This window comes from Anas acuta, chromosome 11 (genome assembly GCF_963932015.1).
Source record: "Anas acuta chromosome 11, bAnaAcu1.1, whole genome shotgun sequence".
Taxonomy (NCBI): domain Eukaryota; kingdom Metazoa; phylum Chordata; class Aves; order Anseriformes; family Anatidae; genus Anas; species Anas acuta.
Window position 1 is genome coordinate 19269065 of NC_088989.1, and position 25556 is coordinate 19294620.

General features: G+C 38.0%; 1 protein-coding gene and 1 long non-coding RNA gene across 9 annotated transcripts in view; one reads left to right on the forward strand and one right to left on the reverse strand.

Annotated features, from left to right (window-relative positions):
• Nucleotides 1-20: 20 nt before the first annotated feature.
• The window catches only part of LOC137862757 (uncharacterized), a 38165-nt gene continuing 12629 nt past the window's right edge, over nucleotides 21-25556 (forward strand). Inside the window, exons 1-8 of one of the 3 annotated variants that reach the window (XR_011100504.1) lie at nucleotides 21-509; nucleotides 997-1124; nucleotides 7944-8057; nucleotides 10056-11499; nucleotides 11801-11911; nucleotides 15126-15213; nucleotides 22267-22363; nucleotides 23818-23995. This is a non-coding gene — a long non-coding RNA (uncharacterized lncRNA). Of the gene's footprint in view, nucleotides 510-996; nucleotides 1125-7943; nucleotides 8058-10055; nucleotides 11500-11800; nucleotides 11912-15125; nucleotides 15214-20624; nucleotides 22808-23817; nucleotides 23996-25556 lie in introns of those variants that run through there. The other 2 variants (XR_011100502.1, XR_011100503.1) reach the window with 2 other exon arrangements.
• PTPDC1 (protein tyrosine phosphatase domain containing 1) lies at nucleotides 1268-25542 on the reverse strand. Of its 6 annotated transcripts, none has more exons than XM_068695095.1 (10): nucleotides 25434-25542; nucleotides 12209-12301; nucleotides 9297-9468; nucleotides 8374-8454; nucleotides 8030-8148; nucleotides 7110-7247; nucleotides 5293-6500; nucleotides 4367-4552; nucleotides 2835-2945; nucleotides 1268-2163 (listed from the first exon to the last, which is right to left on the reverse strand). In XM_068695095.1, exons 2-10 carry the CDS (start codon nucleotides 12291-12293, stop codon nucleotides 2047-2049), a joined length of 2217 nt encoding a protein of 738 aa, XP_068551196.1. In that variant the 5' UTR covers nucleotides 12294-12301; nucleotides 25434-25542; the 3' UTR covers nucleotides 1268-2046. The 6 variants fall into 6 exon arrangements, with proteins under 6 accessions (XP_068551196.1, XP_068551198.1, XP_068551197.1 ...); XM_068695097.1 differs by lacking the exon at nucleotides 25434-25542 and adding an exon at nucleotides 25124-25410; XM_068695096.1 differs by lacking the exon at nucleotides 25434-25542 and adding an exon at nucleotides 24834-25410.

Genomic DNA, 25556 nt, shown 5'->3' on the forward strand with positions numbered 1-25556 from the left:
AGTCCCCTCATGCCAGTTCACTGATGGACGGGGGAGTGAAAATATCACAAAAGAACAGAGGAGTCTGGAAATGCTACTCAGAGTCCTCCTGTCCCACGCTGGCACTAGCTCCTGGCCATTTTGCTGCAGTGGGATGAGGTCACGGATTGTCAGCATGACCAGGCAGTGACAAGCACAAAGAGAAATCTGCCCACACATAACCCACAGCTGGAAGGCTGTCACACAAATCTGTGAGTCAGGTTTACTGCATCAGGAAATGATGTGGAAAAAGCCTGTTTGCAATTTAAGCATTTACATCACCCAGGTGAGAAATTAATTAATAGGATGCTGCTATTTGTGAGTTTGCTATTTCATTTAGATGGGCTGTTCTTGTATTTTTCTCCATGGTGGCTTCAGTCAGATAGAGGGGTTGGTTTGGTGGTAATTACAACCACATTTGTCAGTGAACCAAAAAACCTACTAAGTGAAAAAGCACCCAGTTCTGCAATATCCATCTGCATGGACAGCCGGTAGGTAATTTTTCAAATGTGAACACTTGACATTAACTTCAGAAAGATTATTCTAGCTAGTTTTAATGATACACAGTCCTTCTTAATTATCCCCGTTTAAACAATTCTGAGCTGGTCTCTATGCTGTGAGCATGTGAGCTATTTGGAACTGTTCAACTCTGGATTTGCTACAGTTGAAATGTTGAAATAATTCATTGGGAATTTATGATACCTGCAAATGCATCTCAATTTTCCCAAGTCTAACTGCTATGATACACTGGCTAAAGCTGAACTACACACTGTGTTGCACAGGCTCTTTACAAAGCTGCTTTCGTGTATGTGATTCGTATGTGATATTTTAATTTCAAGTGTGCTTACTTCAAGATGATTCTACCAAAGCACTCGTTTGGCTCTGAATTTGGTGTATCACCATCTAACAGATCAAGTAGGTATAATTTAAATATATAAAACTGGTCTGTTTTTAACTCTAAATATTATTCATTTACAGGGCGAAATAAAAATATTTTGGAAATGGACAAATTCTTATTTAACCACTAAAACATATCAAACTGGATAAACTGTTAATCTCCAAAATGACATTCCAGTCTGAATCCTAAGGCTGTCATCAAAAACTCGGTATGATGATATCCCCATTGTTCTGTCCTATGAGATGAAAATACTGCAACAAAGTGTACCGTAGATAAGATTTTCATTGATTATTTTTGAGTGTTATTCTGTTACATTTCTGTATAAGTTTTTGCTGAATATAAGTACAGAGAGAATTTATATCTTTTTTAATGTTTGATGATTACATATTTTTTCCACTTAAAATAAGGTCTATAAAAGTTTAACTAGTAAGGTAAAACTTTGCTCGTATTCAAAGCATTTAAGATGACACAGCCTATCTTCCATTAAAAAAAAAATCTAACTTCAGACCTTTATAACTTCATACTCAATACGTTTAATGTATTTCTCTTCTGCAACACCTCTTAGAAATACATTGGTGGTGAAAATTATTTAAGGTATCTACAAGAAAAAAAATTATCTGCTGCTAACAGTAGACCCTAAGTTCTGTTCACTATTTTCTAAAAGCAAAAGTTTTGTAAGTTCAGCCAGTATTTATTTTTCTGCAAAATAATATCAAGTAACATTAATGTAAACATATTTAATGTTAATACATAAACTCAATCTATTAAACCTTCATGTACCATGGCACTGAATTTATGGCAACCTTGTAACTTGAAAACAGCATAGCTTGCCAATGACAGAGGAGTCTAAATCATTAAATAAATCTGAAGAAAAGAGAACAGTTCACAAAATAAAAGCATTGTACTTGAAACCAAAATGCTACAGTACGGTCACGCAGGAGCTGTTCCTTAGAACCATGTAGATGGAACAATTGTCACTAAAACTCCCTCTAAAAAAATAAAATGTTTTGTTAATAACTACTGTCACCTGAAGTTAAGTAAATCATACCAAATAGCACAAAATACAGTAGCTGGAAAATGCAAAATAATTTGGTAGACCCATCTAATTCTTCAGCATTGCCATGCAGAAATCAAGAGGGATTTTCTGTTCCTTCCTTAAGCTTTTTTCTTTTTTCTTCCAGTGTTTGTTTAAATACTTTTTTCAAGGTATTGTAAACATAGGGTCCATCTTCAGAATCTAAGCTTGTCTAATAAAAGGAAGAAAATTGAGTTCAGTTGTTAAATAGATGTCATATAGCAAAATGCAAAGTAGATGACCAACATTTTTTAAATCAGTTTTCAGATTTATCAAAGAAAATACGTGTTGTGTTATGGCATACTTAATACTGAGTATTTACAATTTTTTGCTGACTAAACATTAAAACAAGTTAACCAGAGGACAGGAGAAATGTCATGATTGTTTTAACAGGTGGCATGTCTGTAGATTTACAAAAGATTAGGAAGCAATTAACTTTCTTTTCAAATAATTTCACTTGCTGAACTGCAATGTAATTTTAGAAAATAATTTAATCTGATGATAAGAGTCCAAGTAGTAAAGGCTACTTCCAATGCCTACTTGATCTCACCCCGTAGAAATTATCTTTTCCCTAAAGTGAAGAAGTTCATGAATTGGACTTGAGCCAGAAATAGAAAAATGAGACTAAAGGACTGAGGCTGTAGTGACAGAATGTAATTTTGTTGAGAGCATTTCCTATCTTTTATGTAGGCTGGTTATTATAAAATATAAACTCTGAAATAGCATGAGTACACGAAGTGTGAAGGAATTACTGTAATTTTTAACACAGAGGACTGCTCTGTTGATTTACCCTACATGATTTACAACAAACAAATACGATGTCTTGGACAAATGGTTACTTGCCTTAGTGAAAGCTTTAATAGCACGAGCAAGTAAGGCCTCCTCCACATCAGCTGGTAGCATTTGCAAGTTCACCACACAGTGTAAAATACAAAGGATAGTCTGACACTGTTCCTGGTGGGTAAAAAGGAACAGCAGCTCGTTAGAAGAAATCTTTTCAAGAAAAACATTTAACTTTCCATTTTTGTTAATTGCTGTTCAAATATCAGACTGTGCCTTTCTGTATTGAAACCTTCAGGTGTAGGAGTTGGGGAGAGAATTTTTACAAGCCTTAAGAGTTTCTATGTAATTGTTTCAGTCATGATGGGAGAAACTCTTCTCTTGTGTGTATCAGACTATTCTGGAAATTTCAACAAGGTCAGGCATTCTTCTGGAGACCTGGCATTTCAAGGTTCCCAACACAAAAAGTGCAACACTCACATGAGGTAGCATAGAAAAAGTGAGATTAGATCTTTTCAGTCTCAAATGCTATGCACATTAGCTCTTTCCCCAGCTAATGTAGCATGATCTACATCTCCTTCTGCCCTTACCAAGTATCCTTCACCATGAAAAGAATCTTGCAGAGAGACGAGGATGTATATAAATGGAGCAAAGTATCCTTGGAACTGCTAATTCCCATCCCTTTGGATGGGATTATAGGTTTCTATTTTGATAGATTAAAAGTGTTCTTTATTTTGATACAAACAGAAACTTAAAACTCGATAGGGTGGAAGAATGCGTCAGGAAGAAACATGACATTTTGAGATGAAGAATTCTGAATGTCATGTCATTAAAGTGGTCACTGCAACAAAGTCTGCCCACCTACTGTTTAGAAGCTGTATTCTTGGGTATCCAGAGGTTATTAAAAGGGGCCCTATCTTTTTCACAAATATTTTGGAAGCAATTCCCAAAGAATTACGAAATGAGTTTGCATAATTAAGAGGTCAAGAATAGAAGTGGGTTTGTTTTGTTTTGTTTTATTTACCCTGCATCCAGCTCTTTGGGGTAAGCACAGTTAAGTGATTGTGGATCAGAAGTACCTGTTTCTCATTTCAGAGTTCAAATGGCCACAGTTCTGAATTATAAGTAAAGGATTTTGGCCTGCCTTCTGTATCCTTCAATTGGCAAATTCTTCCTATTCCTTGTCCAGTTCTTCCGAAACTGATGGAGTATGATGTTTGCACAGCAAATACGACAACTGTTAAGCACAGCTGACAGATTTGACATTAACAAAAGCCATACAAAAGGCAAAAGTTTCTTGTCTTTGCCCCTGGATCTCCAACTGGAGAATTTGCAGGCATGCAAATGCAGTTGGGCTTCTACCAAATAAGTTCCAGAGATAACTCAGACTTTTCTTATAATATTCATCGTGGTAGTATTGATTACAGCTCATACTATTGAATATAAAAATAATCCTCATTTTGATTTTTAAAGAGATTGGAGTTGCCTTTAGAGAGTACAGTTTCTGTGTCTAAAGGCAATAAATGAATGGTTCGGCATGTATCAACAAAATATACTTAACAGTAAAATAATGGATTGACATATATAATATCTACCTTTCTCAGCAAGTTAAGTGCATCTTGTGATTCTGTGCAATTTTTTGCCAACATGTCAATATCATCTTTGGATATAATAGGTTCTTTCAGTTGCTCAATCCAGGACCACATCAAGCTACAGAGGATGAAAGGATCTCTCTCAGTACAGATTTTATCCCAAGCTCCATCTCGAGAATTCAGTTCTTTCTTTAGGGGAAAAAAAAAAAAAGGAGGGGGGGGGAAGAGGGTGAAAATGAATCATCTATTTACTTTTACTGGCATTCTCTTTGATTGTAGCAGTACTTGGCTGCTTACATTCCAACACAAAAAGAAGACTTAACAGTTCCAAAAAATATATTTTTTTTCTTTTTCTAAAGCATCAACATTAATCAGCAGTAATACAAGTGATTCTTTAAAACAGAAGGATGACATAAGTAGTGCAGCTCCGAATCTCCCAGTTATCTCCTAGAACATGTAAAATAGCTTTGAATTCCTACTTTAAAACAAATGTTGGTAGGAGGATTTGGTTTTGAGAATAAGCAATTAAGTTTCTACGAAATACTTTTACACACAGAATCCTCCAATTAGGTCTGAGAAAGCACTGATTAAAAACAACGTAGCTCTAACTTAATATCTGTAGTACTTTTATGCTATCAGCAATGAAGTTAAGCTACAGATAATAGCATCAGTTTTCATTAGTTTGTAAAATGAATGAACGCAACCAGAAACAATGTTCTAACCTCCAGTTAGATAACAAAATTTGTAGGTTCACATTGTTTCCTACTGAAAGAGCTGGTGATAACTGACAAATACAATTATTTTCTTAACCAGAGCGTAAATCTGTGTCTCAGCTCTTTCAAAGCACGTGGTAGCATTTTTGCCATTCTAGGAATTAACCTAGGTGAAATATTGCAGAATATACAACACTGAGTCAAATTAAAAATTACCTGCCACATTTCTACCTTCTGCTTCACTTCATCCTCTTCCAGAAATTCATTTATATTTGCAAGTGCTTTTGCTGCCAAAACCCTTCGGCCTTCCAAACTTAATTCTGACTGCAGAACAATGTGTGGAATTGCCTCTGACAGATCTTTGCTACCTTGGCTTTCGCATCCAATGGAAAAGTTCACTTTAGAAGAAGAAGAAGAATCAGAGTCCTCGGAGACATAGACTTTTCTGCTGTACATATTAGTCATGCGTTCTTTCCTGTGACCGATTTCATTGGCAAAATTTTGCCTTGGTGTTCTAGTTTCCCTGGAAGTGTGGATAGATGATAGACCTGAAGAAAATGTTCTGCTGCGTTGTACTTCTTTGGTAGAGTTCCTTCTATGATGAACTGAAGATCCATCTTTTCGCCCATCCAAATTAAATTTAGTCTGACTCCAAATCGTACATGTATTACGCACTAATGCTTCTTTGTTTATATCCAGCTGTGGCTTTTGGTCATCTTTGGCAGAACACTCCTCACCACTGTTCTGCTTAAGTTTGTTGCACTGTAATATCTGAGCAGGTACTGTCCATGCAGTTTCTGCTTGTTCTAAGAGGAACTCGGTTCTCCTTAAATCTGACTCGCTATAGCTAAGACGCCTCTTCACATGAGTGAGAGGCTGAAGGCAGTCGATGTTCCTTCTTTTCCAAAGAGGATCACATTCGTGTGCCAGGGAGAAAAGAGAATCCTGGGTCTCAAAGGGGGCCGAGTGGGCGTGGGAGGAGTCCGACATGTCGCTGTCTTGCCTTGCCAGTTCTTTATCTAGCTGTGCAGACACCAGCTGAGAAACAGTCCTTTCAATTTCAGCTGAGAGATCTGGTACATCTAACAGTTCTGCTTCTATCACTTGTCTATTTTCTGCCAAGTCTAGCAACAGTTTGCAAACTAGATGAATGAGTTTTGGCACGTGTTTGAGATGCCTGCTCTCGTAACCATGGAGCAGGTGTCTTTGGCGGGTCAGGTACTGGGACAGTGTCACCGTGTGTGCCTTGGGCTCGCAGCATGCAAACACATTTCTCAGAGGAATCAAAAACTGAGTGAATTCTCTGATGCATAGTAACTGCCCTCTAGTCTGAATAGAATTAGGCCTTTTTGCTCTGACAAAAAGAATTGCTTGGTCAGCTGTCATTCTTGTTGCAAAAACTAAGTAGCAAGCTACTAGAACACCTGGGAAACATAAACACAAAAATTAGCTGAAGAACTATCAAACTGAAACAAACATTCAGAAGAACCATGGGGTAAAAATGAATGTAGGTACAGATAGAGGTTTTGTGCCCTTTATTACCTGATGCTGTTAGGCAAGTATAGTTGCTTTCCTTGGACCACAAGATACAGTAAACCCACTCTCACTACACTTGAAGTGAGAGCTAGTTTCTCACCACAGCATTTCTAGGAGTTGCGTCATAAGTGAACACGGGAGCGATGGTGGCTTCTACAGGAACAACTCAGGCAAACGAGTCTTGAAAGAGCCAGGAGTAATTGAAATTTTAGGTGAATTTTTCTCATCAAAAGATAGCTGTCCCATATGAATGTAACAGCTCATTATTATACAGATTCAAAAATCTTCAAACCTTACAGGTTTCTGTTTTTATATATTAAAACTGATCTCTTCCACTGCTGACTGACCATTTTCACCAATTTGTTTAGCATTTTTAACCACTTCATAGATATACATCTTTCAATGATATAGAATTTAAATCATTAACAAATTATAACAATAGGGGTTTGCATCTTCAGAAAAACAATTCTGTTGATCTTGCAGTAGAGCACACTTACCTGTCCGACCCAGTCCTGCATGACAGTGAACAGCTACCCTTCCTTCCTGCAACGCAAAAGCCATGACTTTTACCATATCAAGTATAGTAGTGAGAGATGCCACTCCATAATCCTTCCATCCAAAATTATAAAAATAAACTAAAATGAAAAGAGAGAGAGTTATTTGCTTTACTGAATGTGAAATTTTCAGTACTAAATGCAGGGGAGAGATGACTAATAAATGATAGTATTAAAGACGCATAAAGAATCTTAGGAGAATATGACTACATATTGTTTGCAAGAGATTATTTTCCTATTTCAGAGTACTTTTGCTGTTTCACTTTGATAAATACGTGACGCTAGCAAAGATTTGTCAAACTCAAATTCAGCTAGAATGTGAAAGATATAACAAAGCGGAGTGATTCATACAAAAATTACTGAGCTATACATAGGTAGAGCATAATCTTTTCTTTTTAGAAATAAAAGCACCGCTTCAGTCCAAAGCTGTTTCTTACACAGAAGCACTTTTCCTCATCTCAGCATTTGAAAATATAAAAAGACTGTCATTACAAATGTCCTTTAATCAAAAACCGTTCTATAGCCTAGGTAAGAAAACCTGAGTTATACCAGATCTTGAAACAACATTAATGTTTTATACGTTTGGGAACTCAGAAGAAAAAAAAAAAAAAAAAAAAAAAACACAGCTGTTGTCCTTTCTTTATTCTAAATACCTGAATGTAAACCCTCTAATATCACTCTACATATATACAGTATTGGATAATGTGTTATTCACTCTCAATTATATTTGCCAAGGTTTATGTTTACACCCTCTTTTGTACAACATTTCTTATATAGCTGCTTTTAATACATGAGAATTCAGGTAAAAATATCTGGTGCTGAAGTGAATAATTAATGAGGAATGGCAGCAGGATTGAACTTACTTCCAGCCTCCATGAAAGCTTCAGGAAGGTAAGTGAAACCACTTTCTTGTTCCAATGGATTCCCACAGCTCGCATGCTCCCCAGGACGCTGAAGGTTAATTATGGTTTTTATGCCACATCTTAAGGAAGGAATAGATGAGTCTAAGCATTATATGCAACCAAAATCTTATTATCCCTTATTTTCTGAAACACACATTTATTCTTAGGGGAGAAAAAATCTTTATACTGTTGCATCAGGAAAATGAGAGGATCTTTAGCAACTATCCAAGTCTGTGTTGAAAGAGAAAATGGATTGGGAATTACATGAGTAATACCTACAATAAATAATGAGTAAATTTTGTTACCTTTCGAACTGCTCAATAATGTTGTACTTTTCAATTAATTCTGTTGAGGGTCGAGCCATAGCCAGTATGTTATCTGTTATCCTAAGAAATTGAAAAAGTAGTAGTTTTTATTACTGGTACACTAATAAAGATGATAATGATATTATTAATAACTTCCCCGGTATGAATTTGCTATGATAAGATTACTATGTGATTTTTAAGAAGGACAGAAACACATTGTTGATTAAATAGAAATGATTTTTCAAAGAATTCTACTTTCATACAGCGTTAGTGGTAAATCCTATTAAACTAATACAGGTATTATATATCAAAAGACCATTACTTGAACTATTTAAATGCCAGTCCAATTAACACATTAAAAAATTCCTTTGAATAAAAATCTGGACTGATCCCTGTTTGTCCCTTTAAGGCTCGTATGCTTCTCAATAGCATTCACTGTTACTGTTAAAAATTTAAAAGATATTTTTCATATAAGTAATACTGTATATGGATATGCTTTTTTGAACACATACATTATTTCATCTCCAGTAACTGTTTTTACTTTGAAATTCTATTATGACCACATTTTAATTAATTTGCATTTTAAATCTTAGCCAGAAATGTCTGTAACCCAGAATATGTATATATATGTGTGTGTGTGCATATGTATATATATATAGTTCATGACAGATAGGTATTTATTCTTTGGGATCTGAACCAAACCTATTGGAAATACACAGAAGTCTTTCATCACTTTTACTGGGCTGTGTACAATGGCTATTATGGTTTACTGTTAATTTGTAATTTTGAACCATGCTATCATTATGTTTTATACTTAACTTGGCAGTGGTTGATTTGAAAAAAAAAATCTAAAGTATGATTCTCTCATTTAATAAATATACTGGATCCAGTTACATTTAGTGACAGTAAATGCTGCATACTACCAAGAAGAGTAGAGCCCTTTAATGGCTTGCTCCTGGTCACTCCATCGAGCTGGGTTCTCATACTTGCAGGCACGTCCACCGCACGCCATGGAGCACTGCATGTGACCAGGAATGACATGGCGAAGGCGCTCCCCGACTTTAGTGTATTTTGCTGTTGGACGCCGTGAACCTCCTGTAACACAAGCAAAAGCAGTTAGTAAGGTGGCTTACAAATTCATTTCCACCTTAAAAGCATCTGTTCAGCCTTACATCAACAAAGTTACAATGAGCATACAGATATGAAATATGTAAATTTACAACTCATTTTTAAACATGGACTTTAAGGATTCTAAGGGAAAAAAAAACATTGATTTAAAAAGCTTTTTAAAAGCAAAAAGTTGCTTTTTCTCATAGCAAATTTGGTTTTTCAGATGAAGTTATAGGTGTGTGATAACCTGTGCAGCAGAACAAATGTCACCGTCATCTTCCACCTAAAATCAAAAATAGTTAGTCGTGTACTTGGTATATGTATGAAGGTGTGCTTCTGTTTTATCCGTTCTCTGTAATTGAGCTGTTAGAGTGAAAAGCATGTATTAATACTCAAATACGAATCTATGAATGAAATATAAAATACAGAAAAAAAATATTTTTAACAGTATTTTATGCATATATATGTAATACAGTCAACAGAGCAAAAGCATATGAATTGGACAACAACAACAGCAACAAAACCAGAACTGCCAACAGTTTGAATGAAAACTACTTTACTCTTTTTTTCAGGAAAAGTTGCATCCAGCTCCTCGGGGCTCAGAGATGATATCGCCACCATAACGCGCTGAGTTGATGATGAGAGTACCTCCACCACCGAGCTCCGGCGCCTCTGGATTATGCGGAGAAGGGGATCGGAGGACGAATGCCTCCGGCCCTGGAAAAAGTTGCTAAAAATACTCGCAGCTGAACGCCTCCGGGGTGAGCCCTGCATGACTGCCTGGCCCCAGCGACAGTGGAGCAGGGTGCAGAGGACGCGCTGATCGAACAGCCCAGTTGTTCTGTGCCGAAGTTGCAGGGATGTGCAGCATCCTCCCGCCCGCTCCGGCAGCCAGAAGGCAGGGGCTGAGCTGTCACCATAGTAACTCGCAGCCAGCCCCGAGGCAGCGAGATGCTGTAGGGGCTGCTTCTGGTTGGGACAAGCTGTTCCACCGCCGATGAAAATAGTTGCATTTCAAGTAGATAATTTTGGAAATGGACGGGGAACAACCAAAACATTTTCCGTAAACAATGTGAGTATTTTAGTTGGTCATAAATAACACACATTCAGAACTTGCTAAGACACAAAATAGTATATTCAAAAGAACAATCAGAATGCAGTTGGGGGCTCTGCTTCCTGAGAAATCTGTAAGTACATTATACTCCCCCACCTCTTGGGTTAACATTCCACAACCACCTCTCTCCCTCCGCTTAGTTGCTCCAAAATGCATCATTAGCTCTGTAATGATTGGGATTAGTGTGTTCCTACTGAAATGGCTCAGTACATGATGAATTGTAGACTGTTCGCTCTGGACCATTCATATCTTCAACAAAACACAATTTGTTATTCAAAACAAAAGGCTTATTTTTTTTCAGGGCACAGCTCTTTTATTAACCAAAGCTGTTAGCCCTACAGACTGAGATAAAGCAGATTATGGGGAGGAGAAGATGAGTTGAGTGCTTTAGGCTTATGAAGGTAGATATTAGGTGGCAAATTGCCTCCCTCTCTGCTTCTAGCGTGGTAAGAACGAGTTGGCCAGAAGGACTGCTCAAAAACAGGACTGTTGTTTTCAAAAGCACAAAATTGTTATGCAACTATGCGGAGAACAAACTACAGAAATGTTTAAAAAAAATTAAAAAAAAAATAAAATAAAATAAAATAAACCTTCCCATTGTTTGTGCATTAGACTGGATGTTAAAGGAGAAAGCCTGGGGAAATAATGAAGAAAAGTCACCACAGCTTTGGTCACCTGACAAATAAATGCTGTTGCATTTTCCTAAGGATATATACTACCATCAGTCAGTGTTTGATTTTTTCTTTTATATTATGAAACCAGGAATTCTTAAAGAGGAATTGCGTATGAGAAAGCTCTCTTGATAAACATTCCTCAGGTAAACATGTACTGTTTTCTTCTAGGTACTGAACAGGAACAGAGTGACTGAATTTTGAATACTGCTCCCCAGCTCTTCAGACATGGTAAGGTTTTCTGTAGATACCAGGCATTAATTGTCGGTAGTGATGTGGTATGAGAAAAGGAAAACATTAAAGCTGACTGTTAGCTGTCGTCTCAAAGATCTGAGTATTCTAATAAAGCTGATATTAGGAGATGAGAAAATATTTGAATGTGTTTTTATATGGGGTGTTAGGTTGAAGAAGAAGGAAGGCGATGAAAGAGGCTACTTCAAGTGCTACCTATATCCAGCAAATGCCAAAAAAAATGCTTTCCAGTTAATTATATGGCTTTCTTATATTTAATTCTTATTCTTTCTCTTCTCAGAATCTTTTCTTCAGGATATATTAAATGATGGAGTCAGAAATGAGCAAGATAAAATGCTGCACACCATATCTTTCCATTGAATCTACCATGATTTGCAAGTACTCACTCAAAGTAAGACTTGAAATATTTTATTATAGAGTTCTTTTTGTTGAAGAGTTGTTTATACTTTCAGAGAGCAAGGCAGTTTCTGAACATGGAAATGACACAGGTTCTTTAATTAAGAGACTTGACAATATGGAAGTAACATAAAAGCTTAAAAACACATCACGGTGATAATGTTACGCAGTTTGTTTTTGTTAGAGACATTTTTAAGATTATAATCTGATAATGCATCTTTTCTCTATGGAAAAAAAATCATTATTTCTTTAAGCACTTTTTATGAATGGCATTATCAGAGGAAGTTATTACCTGAACTCATATTTGCAAGATGTACGCTGCTCTCTAGCAATGAAGAATATGGGAGTTCATTTTGTAGCAAAACTCCTGCAGCCATTGCAGTACCTGTTGAAACAGTAGTGTGTTCATTGTAAATCTACAATACACTAAAAAAAGGCAAAATAAAGCTGAGTTAAAGTTGAGTACCTGACATGTGGTTGTAAAGTTGCCCCAAGCTTAAGACTGGGGCAGTCAGACATGGACGGTACTTTGGTTTTGATGTGCAGTCATCTTAAAGTTCAACTGCTTCACTGTCTGCCCCAGCAATTTGAAGTCCAGTTAATTGTGTATTTCCAGCTCCAGAGTCTGGCTGACTGTGTGCTTCAAAGTGTGTGCTTTATATGGACAGGAGGCGCTCACCTAAATGCCTTTAATGTAGGCCTACATTAAATGTAATGCATACATTAAAGGCATCTAGGTGAGTGCCTCCATCTTGATTTTCTCAAATTTGTAAAGGTAACCATACAACTGTCAGTCTAACTGGAACCTTCCAAGGGGCAGTTCCAGCAAATCTAATGATCCCAGAATGGCAGCACTATTTCTAATTCATACCATTCATACTTTTAGCTGATGCTTGCCCAACAGACTATCCACAAGGTACGTGCTTTCTCTGCTCTCCTCCCCCCACTCTTTGTTTCTGGTATGATGTCAAGTTTGAAATCACATATATGAAGATTCTCTTCGAAAAACAAAAGTGAACCCAAGACTTCATCTAAGCCGAAAACATATTTTAATACAATTGCTGATACAAAGCAAGTAATTTTCTGAAGAGACTGTGTCTGACAAAGAGAACTAAAGGAAGGCTGTAAACACAAACACATCAGTCACTGTGATGTGTAAGTAAACCAACTACATGGATGCTGACTGAAAATTTTTACCCGTTAAAAGATCTCTTCCTCTTATCTCAATAGTAAAATAGTTGCAAATGTAATGTTAAAAATAAATAAAGATTATACCAAGTTAAGTAGGTCTCTGCTGTAACTATTGAAACTTTTCTATATAGATGAGCCTTCTATGCCATGTTTTGGAAAAACAGTATCAGAATTTAGCAGCATAAATAGCGTTTTAAAAGATTTACTAAAAATATTGAAAAAAAAAAACGAAAATAAAAAGTAATGTAGGGATTATGTGGTAAACAATCCAGTGCTGTGTTGAAATGAGGTATTAACTGCTTGCTGCTTACTGTTCACTCTTTATCTATAATACCGCATAATTATTTTAAGTATCTGAATAGGGGCACATCAAATTTCATTAACTCATATTACACTATCTGCCACATAGTTGAATAAATTGAAATTATTCTTCCAACCATGCTTATGGATTTTATTCCATATCAAAGTCACCTAGTACAGCTCTGTCCTTTTCGAGATGCTTGAAGGTGGGAACTGAATATACATGCCCATTAACAGCCTTTTAATACCACTGCATCAGTGGCCTCAAAAATACAAGAATTGTGTGTGTTTGTGAAAGCCAAGAGGCCTTTCAAAACTTAAGTGATGTTAAGGAATGCATTTCTAATGTACATCTGTATATTATTAAGAATATTCACTCAGATCATCCAGATGAATCTTACACTAGACTAAAGGGTATCCTGAACATTTTCTACTCAGCTACTTGACCATCTGGCTGCACTTTTACAAGTCAATGCCTTTAATAAATAAGCAGGAATACAGGCACAACTTGCATTCTATTTTGAGCTCTAATTACCTTAATTACCTTTTTCTTTTTTTTTCTTTTTTTCCCTCCCCAATGGACTTTGAAATCAGTAATAGATGGCTTTCACGATCAGAGGAAACTCAGCAGCTAAAGAAATATTTCTATTTCTCGGAAATTTCTCTCATAAATCGTAATAGCTTTGCCAGATAACATACAAGCATTTGAAAAAGTCCGATGCAATCATACGGGTGGCAGGATCACCACCAGTCACACTGTTCTGACAATGAACGGTAGCTGCCAGAGAAAACCCCGTCCAGTCAGGCTGTGCCCCACTAACCCAGGACACAGCTCAAGTCTCTCTGCATGATTCCCCCATGGGGAGGAATGTGGGTGAAACACCTGTATCCTGAAAAGGCCATCATCTTTCCCTAAAATGTTCCAGAATTAAAGCTTCAAGCTAAGTTGGAAATCTGGCATTTCTAACATTTGTAGTTGAATTTACAAAGTACCACATTTTTTTAACAAAGTTTTGGATATGCAGTATACAGCACTTCATGAAATTGCTGGAAATAGAATTTGATTTCTTGAGCTTTTATCGGAGGCAGTGTTTTCTTATGTATGCTAGGACTGAGTTCAGGCAACTCTTTCTGAATCTATAGTTCCACGAAATCATTGCTTTTTTAATATTTTTCCATAGTCTGTTATCTGTGTTGCAAGAAGTGAAACAGCTCACTGTGATTTGTTTGAAAATATAAGTGAATTTACTACAGTTATTTAATCACAAACTAATAGGTTGCTCAGCACAGACTACAGACTCGTGTAATATTTGTGCTGCACCTGTCTGAACAATATGCTTAACAATAAATGCAAATAATTTTCTTGAAATATGGAATAAAGAATATGAATGTTATTTAAATAGAGACCGAGTTTTCCAGACATACATCGCAGGCTGTGTCAGAATGAATACTGTATTATAGAAAGTCTCCATTCAAAAATGAAGACTTACATGCTGCAGCAGTATTACCTGCAACTTACTGGTAAAATAAGGCTACCCAGAACAATAAATGAAACGGAACATCATCTGTTAGTTACTGTATTTCACAGACATTTATGTATGCCTGTTAGTTTTCCTATTTGCTTGTACCCAGTGTTAGACAGAAGAAGTGAGATGAAATAGTAGAGATATTACTATTAATCAAAATTACTTTCCTCTTTTTTTTTTTTTTTCAACCAGATTTCAGCCCTTTACAGAAGAGGGAAGAGATGCAGACGACATACCTACAATATACAAAATACTAGCAAGATTGCTCAAAATGGCAGAGGTAAACAATGTGTTTTTTTGTTTGTTTTTCTTTTTTAACAAATTAGACCTCTCTCAAATATTTTTAGTAGACCAAATCTCTATTTCCTGTTCTGTACGACCAGGCAATTCCAATTCTCTGTTTTGTTGTATATTTTTCTGAAACAAACAAACAAAAAGTTAAATAAGATTGTGATAAGAGTTTACAGAGAAATGATGCACTCCCTTGAACAAAGGTAAAAAGTTTTATTTTGGGACACGCAGTACTATTTCCGTGTTGTTACTACAAAGGGGGGTATTACTGTCCTGCAAAGAAAAACAGCATTAAAAGCTAAAATAGTGGTTGGGTAAAAGAAACAACTCTCCCGTTTTTTCTCTGTACATTTTTTAGTTTTAAAAAGGTCCTTTTCAGCATTTTGTTCATCGTGTTAACACTTGACAGATGCTAGAGAAAAAACAAGTCTCAAATGTTATTCCAGGTCACGTTCCTTATTAGCTCCCTGAGGGAACTGGGTCACGTGCCTTGTGGCAATCATGACACCACCTTAATCAGATCCCCTCCGTTATCTGGGTGACATGCATTTCTATTGCCATGACAGCAAAGAGGCTGGCCTTTTAATCCTGCTATCACAATTTAAGAAATGGAACGGTGTCTTAGGTGATGTTCCATCTCTTTATATTTTATCATGGGAAGCAATGTCATTAAGCTTGCATAAACGCCACAGGTAATGCAACCAAAATGTAGTAAAAATAACATTGATGATGGCTGACTGAAGAAACCAGCAGAACCCCATTGCCCAGGAAAACAAGCGTACATTGAAATCAGATATCAAGCCCTAAGGGGATATTTCAACAGGTACCTCTGAGATGTGGATTTTATACTTGTTTTGGTGTCTCTTTACCTCATTTCTTTTCTCTGTTTTTGAGCAGCCCGATCCCTAACAGAAGGGATGGATCAGCTTTTGTTGTCTGTTGGTAGCACTGCTGATTCACCTGTTGCATTTGGTAACAAATGACAGCTGTCAAATATGCATCATCCACGCAGAGGTGAATTTCGGGCAGAGGAAATAGTATAGGCACACCGTGGTGCCTTTGGTGAGGTCAGTCTGTGCTCCCACGTGCGTTTTAGGGAGTGATGCAGCCTCTGCTCTACATCCACTTCCTCTGGAATGAAAGGGCTTCTCTTTGTGGAGATACAGGTTAAGCAGCAAAATGCCACACCGCAAGGAGGGCAAGGGAGAGATCAGGCATCTGCAACCAACTGGTGGGCAGGCTTGGCCAGGAGGCGCATACAGGAGGCATGCCTTCCTGGTTCACAAGAGCGTGCAAAAAGGAAGATTATTTCATAGAATTTCAGGACCTGGAAATCAGTGGTTTCCAGTCACTGGGCTGATTTTTTGCTCCAAAATGAAATGAAAGAAAGGAACAATGTCCAATGTCTAATGTTTTAGCAGCCAGAAAAGCCAAAAAGTGCAAAGACAAGGGCTGGTCCCAGCTGACCTTAGCAATTAATATGGTTATTTAATAAATGCAATTACTATCTTTAGAACATGTTTTCAAAACAGAAGAGCTTGTAGTTGAGACTGGAATGATTACAGTTGTGCCAGTTCAGCTGCCAGCACAAACAGGAATCATCTCCACATTTCTGTGGAGCTGTTTACTAATACTGGATTCCCATTTCTTCAGATTTATATGGATTTGGTAACTGGAATATGACAGCAAACCACATATTCCAAAAGATTAGTTTTTATGTTAACATTAGAAACCTTGGATAAGCTTTCAATTTTTTAATGTCAGTGAATAAGAAAAGCTATTTTAAACCTCAAATATATTCATGCAATAGAGGTAAATGCTGGTGCTTATGCTTGTCATATAAAATGCGGGGATTGTTTTTTACCGTTTTCTTGCCTTTTGAAATGAATTGTTCTCTCCCCTGTTGTATTCACATATAAGTAACTAACCAGTGGCCAATTTTTAAAGCAAGATAGTCAACTGCAGATGCAGGTAGTGGCCATATTAGCTTAGCACCTATGCCCACCATTAAAATTAAACATCATTAAAATTCACTCTGTGGCCTGATTCTGTAAGTACTTATCTTCTTCAGTAGCTCTGCTTTTGTGAGCAGTCCCATAGAAGTCAACAGGGTATTTGTCGAAATGGAAGATTGTATGGGATAAAGTTTCATTGCCAAAATGCAAAGTTCTGAAAACTGCACTAATTAATTTACGTAACTAAAGATAACTCAGGTAATTAAGCAAAAATATGATCATGTACTGAGGACTGTTTTATAGTTACTGAGGACTGTTTTATAGTGGTTAAGAGCTAATAAATTATAACTTGGTAATTAAATTCAGGTTTTACATCTGATAATATAGGCAGATCATTAACATTTTTGATAGAAAAATCTAAGTACACTGAGGGGTAGTTAGTGACTTCTACAGGAAGCACTGGTAAATGAAATCATACTGAAAAGTACAACACACTATCTACTTTGAACATTGCCAGAAATAATAAAACATTTATTTCTAAAGTTTTAGAAAAATAGTACTTTTTTCCTTAAACTTGATCATTATGATTAAGTTTCTTGTTCTAATACTTATTGCAGGGAAAAAAAAATCACTGATAAGCCATATCACAAATACTTTAGCTACAAGTAAAAGGCTTGAAGGCAGTTAGCACACGTATTTCAATAGGCACACACCTCACTTCCCTGGGCTTGCTTGAAATTTGAAAGGTTTACTACTTATGAGCAAACATGAGAAAATCATAAAAAGAAAATAAACACAGAGATATAGGACAAAGGGAAGATAAGGTAATAACTTGAATGCATGTTCAGCTATATGGAATGTATACAGCAGAACAATACTACAGCTGTTGTCAAACTGGTGATTTCACTGGGAATGCAACAAAAAATAATTTGTTATTTCTACGAGTTGGGTTGTTGCTTTTATTTTTCCTTTAGGAAAAAAAAAAATCATCATGTGTTTTAATTAAAGGTGAATGTCATTTAATCATTAAGCATGATATTTACAAAGGACTACAGCTCCTTTCATGTACAAAAGAGACAAAAGAATATAATCCGTTAGAAAATTATGTAGGTGTTGCTCTGGTGATTCAGTATTTGCTATTAATAGTTTTTTTTGGACATAAATAGCAAGAAACTGCAACCTAAGATGATGGACAGGTCTACCAATTGACTTGATTCATCTCATTAAGTCACGTCAGCTTTCTGTGATAGTGTTAACGCAGTAGTTAAGAGAAGTTATTTTAAACTACCTTGAACAGGTTGGCAACCAGCAATTACTATTGAGAATTATAAAGTAGATGGTGTAAAAATGAATAAATTAGCTGTTCTACAAAGAAAAATGAGTGACTCAGATATTACGGATCATGAATATCATGTTTACTAAGACTAGTAGATTTGTCAGACTACATACAGAAGAATGAAATATTGTCAGCACAGCTGAATGCTACTGAAAGCATTCATAAGTGGAAAAGTTTTAAAACTGCACTCTACGACTTAAAAGGAAATATTTTTATACTGCAGATAGTCAAAACCAGCAAATTTACGTGACCTTTAATATAGAATTTCAGCAATTTCAGTTGAACATCTTACCTGTTACCCTGCAAAAAGAGTGAGTTAGTGTTGATCCCTTCATTGCTGCTGTACCAATTTCAAGAAATATATTGTAGGGAATTCGCCTTTGCAGAAGAGATGCTGAATGGTGTTGCCACAGTATTTCCTGGAGTTAATTGGATTCGTGATGGTAATCTGGGAGGAGCCAGTAACTATCTTTTCTTAACTTAAGACTGTATGAGGAATGCCTTACAGGCGATGCAGATAATCGTCCCATAAACTGCTTTCTGTGTCTGCCTTGATTTTAAAGGGATTGAGGCAAACAGGCCACACCAACCTGTTTTAATAACTGAACCCTCCGTATCGTTCTGCTTCATCCATTCCATTCACCTCATTTTCCTGTTATCAACCACAAGTAAATATGTGTGTCTACATGTGCCAGACCACTAAGCACACAGTTACAACAATCCTTTGGGGAATGTACCTTAACTGCAGTTAAACTGATACAGTAATTTTATAACAACATGGAAAGAAACTGTCTTTTGTTTGTACCTGTGGTTGCACCCTGAACAAAACTTACTATTTTTCAAATACTATCATTAAAGTATGTAAATTGAGTGTAAATTAACTGTATTAAAATGAACACCTCAAAAGCAGAAGAAAAATAAGTTCTGAATGGAGAGGATGTGATCTACTAAACAAACAAACACAAGGACTTTGTTGATTTAACTAAGGTGAGCTAAAATAAAGTAAGAAAACAAGATAAATAAAATAGGATATGATATTCTATTTTACTACAACAATTTCAACTACTAAATATTATCTGACAAAGAAACACTTTTGTCTATTTCCACAGCTTACCTACACATTTTATTAAAAAAAAAAAAGGCTAGTGTTAATTAAGTGCTTACTCACTATTTGTCATTAAAAATACCTCCCAATTACTTAGAGAAAAAGAAAGTACTAGTGCAAGCTTCTGTGAATGGGGTGTGTGTATTATTTAAACAAGCAGGGACAGCAAGCTGCAGGAGACAACTCGAGACTAATGCCAACGTACTTGTGCTCTGAACTGACCCTGCTTCACTTTGGCCAGCAGAGACAGGGCATATAACAGGACTATATTGTTTCATTAATTTTCAAAAATAATTTTGTAGCAAAATCTCACCGTTATTGTTGTAATAATTGCAGCAAAAATCAGAATGAAAAAGAATCCGACTACTTTTGTATAGAAAAATTAATGTACTGAGAATAGAGAGAAATGAATTTAAAAGTCCTTAAGATTACACATCTAGTTTCTTACTAATGCTGCAGGGACAAAAAAAATCATGGGCATTAAATAAACTGCAGACTACAATTTTATTAAAGAGAAAATATCATATATGTACACATATAAGGGCGTTTGTGAAAAAAAAAATCTTAACTAACAATGGGGCTTCAGAAGATTTGTATGCAGTTTTGGAAACCACTGGGGTACTGTCCTTCCTAACTGAAACCAGGACAGGTACTTTAGAAAATACGGTTGACGATTATTCTCTGATCACTTATCTTCAGTTAGATTTTTGAGTTTACATTTACTGTTTGCTACGTGTCACTGTGAATATATTTATTTTACAAAACCAATGTTTTGTAAACACTAGAAATATTTACGTATGTTTGAATGTAAATGTGACTGTAAAATGAGACAAAAGCCACATAAAAGCATCTTCCTGGGGAAAACAGGCTTTTTTCAAGGCCCAAGTATGTCATTAAGAAATTCTACTGGCAGTTTTATTTTTTAATTACAAAGCTTCGTGAGGAATTTTACCTCACGAAGAAACCAGGTAGTGCTACGTTCAATCTGTTTTATTTTTCAACAGATTCACCTCCCAAAATGAATGCTAATTGAACCTAAGATGATCTCAGTGCCACCTGCGTGATATTCTTTTAGTTTTTCCAAGTGTTTATATTCCTTTTTGTCGCTGAAAATGCATGATACGTGCACACAATGGAAATGCTTTTTTAAAAAACAAACCTGTAACTATTTGTAATTGACTATTTTAAAATTATTTAATAACAGCCTGTAACTATTTTAACTAAGACATATTATGTAGCCACACATTCCTGCTTCTGTAACCTATAATGTGAGTGTGTATTGCTAAAAACTTGAAGTTCACTAGTTTGAACTTTAAGGTTAGAAACTTGGGAGCTGTATCTGAAATACTGCAAAACTGAGTTTCGCCACTCCAACGACAACCAATACACAGAATGTTTTCTTCCACTACAAAATAAGTTTTCAAAATTCTACAATTTTACTCATTCACTTCTTTAATGGCTGGTAGCGGTTTCAGTCCCACGGGTGCAGCACCCGCAGCCTCCCTGGCGTGCAGGTGGAACAGGAGAGCTCCAAGCCTCCCAACGCTGTCCTTACAGACAAGAAGCAGCCAGCAGCCCCATGGCCTCCAGCAGTTAAATGTCCAGCTGTAAGCACGTGGAATTGCACATTCACTTTGGTATCTTGTGGACCCAGGCAGAAACCAAAGCACGTCACTGCTTTAGAGGCCTGGCAAGTTCCTGGGATATAGAGAGTTTTGGAAGGAAGCTGTGTTACAATCATGGAAAATTTAGGTCAAAAAGACTTGAAGGTCATCCAGCCTGCTCAAGGCAGGGCTGACTTCCAGATCAGATCGAGAAATGCCAGTTTCCCTCTCTGAAGAGCCCTGCCCAAGTAACACTCCAACAGCAGCATCGCTTCTTGGTTTCATCACCCATTGTCTGTCCTCATTATAGAAGTGGCTCTAGAAATCCTGATCTAAGAATTGGGAGTAAGAGGACACATTTTTCAAGTGTTAGCACACAAAAATGCGTTCAACAAGTGGAGCATCTGGTAAAATATTTTGTAGGAGTAAACGGAGGAAGGTAGCAGATTTTTTAGTTGACTAAAGAACAAAGAGCAGTTCAGAATAATTAAGGAGCACTAATTAACTGAAATTTTTAATAAAAGTGTAGTCTTTTTTTTTTTTTTTTTGGAAAGTTACTAAATGCTCACATTTGAGAGGCTGTCTCTGACATAACTTGGTGATTATTTTCCTACGGCTAACACCACCGCACTGTTTACCTACGCGATTCTGGAAAAGGGCTCAGTCTTGGATGCTTTCAGTTCTTGGTGCACCAGCCTGCCACTTGGCTGTGTCCGTCTGTAGGTGTTAGAGATTCGCTTGGCTGTCCTTCTATCTGTTCCTGTGTTTGTACTCCTCGGTACTAGCGGCAGTTTATTCAGCTGAAGATTTTTTTTCCAGTGATCTGCAAAGTTTAGCTAGTTCCAGGAATTGGTGCCAAACATGTTTGTTCAAACAGACTTGTCATCGTATTTTTGTCAAGACAAGGCTTTGTGCTAGCTGAGGATGACTTTTTGGGGGAGTTAACCATTAGGCTGAAATAATTTGCCATTTCCAAAGAAAGAATACAAAGAGTAGGTGGGAAGCTAGTGACTAAACTAATAATCTTTCTCTCTCTCTCTAGGCTTGGCATTTTCCTACTTAAATTGAAGAATCCCAAATCCTCTGGAAAATTCTGTTGAACTATGATTGCTCTTTAAAGATATTAATGAGCTTTTTAGGTAAGTAGAACGGGGTTGCCAGGCTTCTGGCAGTTTATTTCTCGGGCTGTCTCATGGCTACTTTGTAGTGGACTTGGTGAATCCACCTGTCCTATGACTCTAGGTATGAATTTATCAGATTAGGCAGGTAGAAAAGTGTCTCACAGTGATCTGGATGCAATTGGGATGTTTGATCATTGTTTAGACTGCAGTGTTTTCATTGCTACATAGAATAAGAACATTAAATTATGCTAAAGCTTTAATAAAACTTAATTGTTTTTAATTTTACTTTAGCAGAAATTACATATTTAGATTCCTAGCTGGTTTGGTACATTTTCTGTTTCATCTTCTGCTTTTTCCTCTTCTTGTAGTTTGGGTAATAAAAATCAATTAATGAAGCATTATTTCTGACTTGCATTAAAACACTGTACGGAATGCCTTAGCTTTGTGCAGGGACTGCTTTAGTTTGGTGTAACTTAAAAACTGTATGAAATTTTATTAAAGATTTTTTAGAAGCTTTGCTTTTAGACTTTTTTTTTTCTGTTCCTTAAGCACCATGCAGTATCACACAGCAAATCAATCACAAAAGCAGGATCAAAACCTATCATTTGTAGACCTCAAGTACACCGGCAGTGTTAGAGTTGCGAGACAAATACATGTTTAGATCCTTAATGAGATCCCAGAGCAACAGCCCACCTATGATCCCCACCCTCTTTCATCACCTGTACTTCCTACATTCATTCTTTTCCTGTTCTGTTACTGTCAGTTAAAATTGTCAATAATAAGATAAAATGGAAATCTGGTGAAGTGTTAGGAAGGAGCAACATGATAATACGAAGATTTCAATTCAAAAGACGGTTCTAAAACTGAAGAATTGCATCAAGCATTACTTAAAGGTCCTTCAGTGGACTGGCAATGTAATAGGTGACAACAAGCCCAGGGAAATAACCTAGAACCTCTTTTTAGCCTCAGGCTTTGAAATCAAAGAAAAATTGCGACTTTAACTAGAGATTTAAAAAGGAAAGGAGAGGTGTCATAGGGCTAGAGCAACCCAGTTTAGCTCTCCTTTGTGAGACAGCCTGTTTTCTGGCTCTATCACACAGTGGCACCCAGGTGGCTGCAGAGCCCACATCCAATAACTTTGGGTTAGGAGCTCTGTCTTTGAAATAGCCAGCAAATGTCAGGTAGTTAGAAAAAAGAGAAATTAAGAAAATAATTCCTTCTTTCGTACATTTTGTAACTTCTGAAGAGCTACCAACTTGTGCAGACCCTTGCAAAAGCACAGCTTAATGTATGTGTGGTTTCTAGGAAACGCTGGTCCTACTGTGAGCATGCAGAGCAGTTGTGGAGGATATGAACGATAAAGCGCAGGTGTTCAGAAATGGCAGATTCAGTAAAGAGGAAATGTTAAGAAAATGAAGTAGATCTAAGGTAGCCACTCCTTTTAGGCACTTTATCATGTGCTTTTTCCTAAGGAACAGAATGGTCAAGCTCTGTAGCACAGGGGACTGTTTGGGCGAAGAACCAAAGGAAGTTAATAAAGTGGCAAGAGTTGCAGGTGGGAGACACAGCCACCCGCAAGTGATGTGTTACCTCCTTCTCGCTCCTGTGATAGGATTAAGGCTAGGAAACACTCCAGTGCAGAGAAAACAGGTATGTTTTTAATGTACTTTTCTAATTTACAACACTAATAGACTACCCAAAATCAGGAGCAAAAATGCTTAGAAATTCTTACGCTTTCTTGAAAACCACAGAATGCAAAGCTAGAAGTTACTTGGGTATTGCTGTGTATGTGCTTAAGCAATTCTGCAGTCTGAAGCTTGTTTCGCAAAGCAGTGAACATAGCGAGACCCCTGCCTGGGTAGTTGTATCAGAGGAAGAGCGGGGAATTGCAGTGGCTCAGGCAGCACCCTGCCCCGGAGGGAGGGAAGGGTCTCTCCATAACCTGTCAGGCACCGGGTCAGCAACAGCATGTGGTGGTGACCAGCGAGGGCTGACTTCGCATTGCAATGCACTGGTTTGAAGGAGTTACAGGAATTACCTACACTGTGCAGCCACTGAGTCCTTTGAGGCTGGCAGTCAGCACAAGCCCTCCAGCCCTGCACAGCCCTGCAGCGTGGCACAAAACACCCACCTGGGGCTCTTCTGGGTTGCCTTGCAAAGCAAGGGGAAACGTGCCTTGCCTTGTTGGACTGAGCGTCTTTAAACAAGCCTGTCTGATTCTGAGTGATACACTAGCATGAAGCAAAATCGAAGTAAGCCAGCAAGCTGTAGTCTGCATTCAGAAACTGGGAGCGTTTTGCCACCTGTAAAACCACCTTGTGCTTTACCTCAGCACTTGCAGTCCATTTAATTTTTTCATCGTGTTTGCAGAGCCCCCTTCCCAGCCACGGAAATTCCACCCAACTCACATTTCACAATTTGTGGCTCCTCTCATGTGTAACTTTACCACTATTATAACACCATGTATCAGCGGTAGCGTTTGATTTACCATGCTGAAGGGCAATGTTTCCTCAGGCCCGTGGCAGAGGCGCTCAGCAGAGGGGTTTTTGCTGCCACTGCAGCGCTCAGCAGGGAGCGGATCAGGCTGATGGCAGCTCCCCGGGGCCCCGAGCTCGGGCTGCCACACGTGTGGCTCTGTGCAAGCTTTACGTAAAGTCCTGATGAGAACGAGCCAGAAAAACGCTTTCCAGCCACACGGAGCTGCAAGTACTGGTGTCTGTGTTGCGCGCAGTCTTTGGGCATTAATTACTTGGCAGACGCGGTGCTTCGTTTCACTACCTGAGGCGCAGGCCTCCCCGAAACACGGCTCTTTCTAAGGAGGGCGAGGCCAGGCAGGCACACAAAGGGGCAGCATTTAAGCCTGGGCCGCTAACACTCGCGGTCCCCTCTTCTCTTCGGTGCTGCTCGAGGAGTGCGGCTTCAGCCTCCGGCCCAAAGCAGCGGCTGAAAACCACAACCCCCGGCAGCGGCGCTGCGAAGCTCCCCGGGGGGCCGAGCTGCTGCCAGCGGCCGCCGCCCAGCCTGAAAGCGGGGCCGCGGCCCAGGCCGAGGGCTCCCCGCGGGGCCGGGAGGGGGGCGCGGGACCCACCTGGGACCCGCCGGGCTCCCGCCGCGTCCCGCCGCTGCCGCTCCGCCGCCGCCCGGCCCGGGGGAGGCGGTGCCGGGCCCCGCGCATGCGGGCTGGGCCGCTGGGGGGGCGCGGGGCCTGAGG

Excerpts from the sequence above, each read along its gene's own strand:
- PTPDC1 (XM_068695092.1), bottom strand. The coding sequence starts at position 10,257 with ATGCAGGGCTCACCCCGGAGGCGTTCAGCTGCGAGTATTTTTAGCAAC. Across the intron at positions 9,469-10,043 it reads AACTTTTCCTGAAAAAAAGA|GAGGTTCACGGCGTCCAACA; the intron begins GTAAAGTAGTTT and ends CTTGTGTTACAG. Across the intron at positions 2,946-4,366 it reads CACTTAACTTGCTGAGAAAG|GAACAGTGTCAGACTATCCT; the intron begins GTAGATATTATA and ends TTTACCCACCAG.